At 43.6% G+C, this 5,017-nt stretch overlaps 1 protein-coding gene across 3 annotated transcripts in view; it reads left to right on the plus strand.

The window, feature by feature from the left end:
• Positions 1–4,518, plus strand: part of COL6A3 (collagen type VI alpha 3 chain) — a 63,247-nt gene extending 58,729 nt beyond the window's left edge. For all 3 annotated transcript variants that reach the window (XM_026852612.1, XM_026852610.1, XM_026852611.1), the window contains 2 exons: positions 3,837–4,007; positions 4,133–4,518. In XM_026852612.1, coding sequence (XP_026708413.1) covers positions 3,837–4,007; positions 4,133–4,173 — 212 coding nt within the window. In that variant the 3' untranslated portion in view covers positions 4,174–4,518. The remainder of the gene's footprint in view (positions 1–3,836; positions 4,008–4,132) is intronic.
• Positions 4,519–5,017: the final 499 nt, after the last annotated feature.

Here is a 5,017-nt window from a genome sequence, read left to right on the forward strand (position 1 = left end):
CCCCCCCCCCATTTGATTTTCTTAGGTGTATTTTAGACTCCTTAAATCAGAACCGTGATTTTTTGTCACTGGCAGCTGTACAGCCCAAGTTCAGCTGTGAGTGCCCCTGCAGAAACATGCAGGTAAGCAAGTAGGAGGCCACCACCAGCCATGGAGATGCCTGGGACAGCAGCTGCTTGCAAAAGGAGATTGCAAGGTGTTTCTGGGCTGCAGATGGGCATCATGGACAAACATCCATTGGTTGCAGTTTGAGGACTTCTCAGCCAGAGGAAGCAGCCTTGTGCAGAAACCTGTAGCTTCAATCTAGAGCAGGATTTCATCCTCACAGAACAGGGAAGCCTCTCTGATGTTTTTCTCCAGAGGGCGCGTGTTTCTGCTAGCCTCATCCCATAGACCAGCCCCTTCTGATCATCGTCACATGCCTTGATGGTGTTTCCAGCAACTGTTGTTCAGGCTAAAGTGATATTTCATGAACTTGGCGCCATTCTGCCCTGGGCAGATAATCAAGAAAAGCAACCGAGGGGCCCTGGAGGGACGCTCATGTCTCTGCCTGCCCCCCTCTATTCACCATTTTATTCTCTTCTGCAAAACCAGAGCTTGAATCCACTGTGGAAAAATAGACACCAGAGTTCACATGCAGCTCAGCTTTTAAAATGCTGGGTGTTGGGTCAGGCTCTTAGTTCAGACCATACCAGGTACCAGAGTCAGGTGCAACACTAAGAAATGAGCTGGTTTCCCAAATCTTAGAGCACTTTAGGTGCAAAAACGTGCACCAGGCCCACCTCTCATTTGAAGTCTTTTAAATGCTGTGGTAATCTTTAATTATTGATTTATATATATATAAATTTATTTATTTTTCCCATGACAAAATTGACTGTAAGTGCAACTGAGGAGCCCAGGCACATTTTTTCCACAGGATGAATTAAACCCCTGGCTTATAGTGGCTGTCCCCACCTTTTGAACCTGCCAGAGACAGCCATGGCTTAAAAACCACATTTTAGCTCCCTAGTTCTTGATCTTCATCAATTCTTTGAAATTTCTGGATAAGATTTTGTTTCATTTATTGTGTTTTGGGCTTGGAATTGTTGATTGGGGGGGACAGGTTTTGGCCAAAGTGTCATCCAGTGGTTCAGCTGAAGGAATTACTAGATGGTTTTTGATGGTTCTCTGAAACCAGAGAGTAGCACAAGCCCACATGGTGTGAATATTAGGGCAGGCAAACCAAAGATTACAGTTCAAGTGAACTTTCAGCAGCTTTCCTGAAGCCTCTAATGTGGTGGTTGAATTTTCCTGTGCTTCTGCTGATCCTGAAGGCTGCTTCCACTCTCTGAGGGGATGAAGGAGGGAAAGCTGGGCTGTCTGGACCCCATGTTGCAAAGAAAAATTGTATTATACCTCCCATCAGATTAATGTTTTGATTGCTGGTTGGATTCCCAAAAGGGTGTACAGGGTTTGTGGCAGAGTCATTCTCTCATCTGCTGGCTTTCAGTGTTTTGGAAGTCACGGAAGAAGGGAGGTGAACTTTGAAAAAAAAAAAAAATCTGAATATAAAAAGGCAAAGAGCCTGCCAAAGTCATGGGGAAGCTTTTGGCTGTAAGAGCCCAAAAGAAAGCTGAATTGGAAGCTCAATATTCATTTCAAATTCCAAGGAGAAATGGAGATTAAAAAAGAAATCCTGCTTCAAAAAGCTGCATTTAGAACAGGGCAGAAGCATGCCTTCGGACACGTCTCCTCTCTCAGAAGTGACATATTCCCAGTTCCCCCTATCTGAACAGTAAACTCACTGCTCAAGTCAACCACCCAATCTTCATCATGACCACACCGTGGACCACTTGAGTCTGACCCCTTTGACCACAGTGTTGTTCTGGAAGTGATCTGTTCAGCTGGGGGGACTCCTGTGCACAGAGAAAAAGGGGAAAATGCAATTAAAATGAATGGGCAGAAAGAGTATAGATGTTTGGCAGGGTCTACTCAGAAGCATGGCTGTGGTTGGGGTGCAAGGTCTGTGACACTGGTGTGGGCATTTCCATGTCAATCCCGGGAGCATCCGGCCTCACTGCAGCGTTCCTGGGCTCTGGGCAGCTGCCAGCACCAGCTGCAATTTCCTTTAAAGTAAACCCACTGCCGGGGTTTTCTTATTGCCTAGGGGCCATTGCCAGACCTACTTTATAGTCAGGATTTCAGGGATAATCTTCTATACCCTTCTTCCCTTTAAAACTTTAGAGGGCTTTAGTACGATTTTGCTTTCATCAGGCCCCAAAGAATCTTGCTGGCAAATACACCTTTTTATATATTCACCCTATATTTATCTATTCTTTCCTGTACTCATTCATAGTATGATGGGGCTCTGTTTCTGGTAGGACAGAGACCTGGTAAGATCTCTCAGCCCTTTGCACTTAGTGACCAGTTACTTTTTCTTACTGATTGGGACAGGCAGAATCATAGGAAAGTGAATATAAAATTATTTTTTACCAGCATTGAGTTCTCGATCTCACAAAATCCTGCCTTCATGTGAGTGGTCCAAGGATCACAGCTAGTTCAGACACCTTTGCTGGTACCAGAGAGGTATTTCTGGGGGCCCTGTGTGATTACAAGGGGACTGCAGAAGGCTGGGGCTATTAACCACCCTTTCAGACAAGTCCTTTAAGTGGCTTGATTTCTGACACCCAGTTTACAAAAGGCATGATCCTGAGACAAGATTCAGAAGATAACTTCAAGACCTGAATTTTACCAGCAGTCATTGCTGGTGCAATCTGTATACATTGATTTAGCTTTGCTTTGGGGAAAAAAGAAAAAAAAAAAAAAGTAGAGGACTTTTTTTTCTTTTTCTTTTTTTTTTTTTTTTCCTTAATTAAAAAAGGGATTCTGGTTGCAAATATTCCTCTTGTAAGAGGAACTCCACACTCCGCCTATGAGACTCCCCCTCACCACCATTCATTTTTTGGTGCTGGCTGTTTTACTGATTTACTTGTTTGACTGTTGACTTAAGATTTTTACTCACGCCCAGAGCTGGACACCAGCACCTTGAAGCCATACTGCTGCTAAGTAGCAGCGACGAGCGTGATACCAAAAATTCTTGGGATCTGCCTGACCTAGAGCTATGGTAACAAGGCTTTTCCAGGACAAGCCGTGATGGCTGATGGTTATGCTGTGCTGAGCAGAGGTGGCACAAGCTGCTTCTGCAGCCCTGTGTGCAAGGGATGTCTTGTTTGTGACTTGATGGTAAATTAGTGGCTAATATCAGATATTTTTACTTTATTTTTTTTAAATGTGTTTGGCAATTTCATTTTAACACATCCAAATACTTTGTTATTTTGGTCTCCGCTCACCCAGCAAGGGATGTAGGATGCCACAGGGCAGTGTGTGGTAGGTCCAGGAGCATCTTCACAATAGAAGATTTCTCTCTTTGAGGGAAGCCAGTATTTTTAATGGGAAATGATGTTGCCAATACTTTTTCACTTGCAGCCCAGACAGTTCTCTCCCAGTTTTGAGACATGACAACTCATTTCCTGCAAATTCAGGGGTTTCGCAGACAGCCACTGCCATGCAGCACTCTTCCTTCATCTCAGCATCGCTCCATGGATGCTTGACAGCAACATGGCTGAGGGCTTATGGCTCAGGGCTGGTGACCTCCAAAGAAAGACCTTCTCTTTTAGACTAAGTGATGGAATTAAGTCACAGGAGACATGCAAAGTCCATCCTGTGGTTGCCCTTTCTCAGTTTGTATGCCCGCCCTGCTCACAGGCATTTCTCTGCCATGCAAATACATTCAGAGAAGCTGTGTTTCACCCAGGAGTGCTATTGCTGACTCTTCTTGCTTCTGCTTTTATATGCAGTCACGGATATCTGTCAGTTGCAAAAAGATGAGGGGACCTGCAGGAACTTTGTGCTGAAATGGTACTACGACCCCGAGACCAAGAGCTGCGCCCGGTTCTGGTACGGCGGCTGCGGAGGCAACGAGAACAGATTTAACACGCAGAAAGAATGTGAAAAAGTTTGCGTCCCTGGTAAGCAGCATATGCATGGCTGGCGAAGTCCTGGCAAGGAACTCCATTTTTCCTCTCTCATTATCCTGTACATCTTCCCATGTATGAAATAACCTCATTTATTTTTCTCTGTCAAATCTTTTCAGGTAACATCAACCCTGGTGTGGTGACGACGATAGGGACATAGAGCCAGCTACCTGTCAACATATACCTCTGAGACAGCCAGGAGCATCAGCCATTGCCACCTTACCCCTATAGAAGCTAAGGGTATAGACTACCTTGCACTGTACTATTTCATGCTTTTAACTTCCAAGCAAACCTTGAAGAAAGTGTTTTGCTGCATGACCTATCAATATGGTGCTAAACTGTTTGTGGACTGAGTGCTACGTGTGTCCAGGTTATATTGTATAGCTTCAACATTACCAAATATTTACCTAATTGCAGATTGTTATTGTCTCTCAACACATCACTAAATTACCCTTTCTTTCTGATTCCGGCAGTCTGCCTATCTAAGGCAACGTAAAAATGAGACCAAAAAAAAAAAAAAATCCTAATCATTTCACTGCAACTGTTACATGCTTGCTTTTATAATTTTCATAACTGAGCATAACTTTACAGCGGAAGCCTTCGTGTAAGAGAGTAGCTAATTCTGATAAAAAGTGGTTCAATTTTTCATTCTTCCTTTTAAATTTTTTGTATGTTTTTCTCCTTTTGCTGGATTAGATTTCAAACTAGATCTCTTGTATGCATTTGTAACATATGTGGCCAACTGAACTAGCAAGGAAAAGGAAGCAAGTTTTCCAAATGCAAATGCACTGCTGGGACCAAGGCCTCAGTTAACAAATTTTAAAATTGTGGTGTAGGATGCCTCTGGCGTTCTTCTGATGTTGTATGTTTTATAAATTACAAAGCAAAGCAATTTGGGGAGGGGGTGCGGTGGGTGGGAGGGGGATTTTATTTTTATTGTGGATTCTGTGTCAGGAAGTCTATACAAAGAACTTTTAAATAAAGTCTAATGGAGGTTTTGAGAA

The sequence above is a fragment of the Athene cunicularia genome, assembly GCF_003259725.1.
Source record: "Athene cunicularia isolate RWA chromosome 7 unlocalized genomic scaffold, athCun1 chr7_part1, whole genome shotgun sequence".
Lineage (NCBI taxonomy): Eukaryota > Metazoa > Chordata > Aves > Strigiformes > Strigidae > Athene > Athene cunicularia.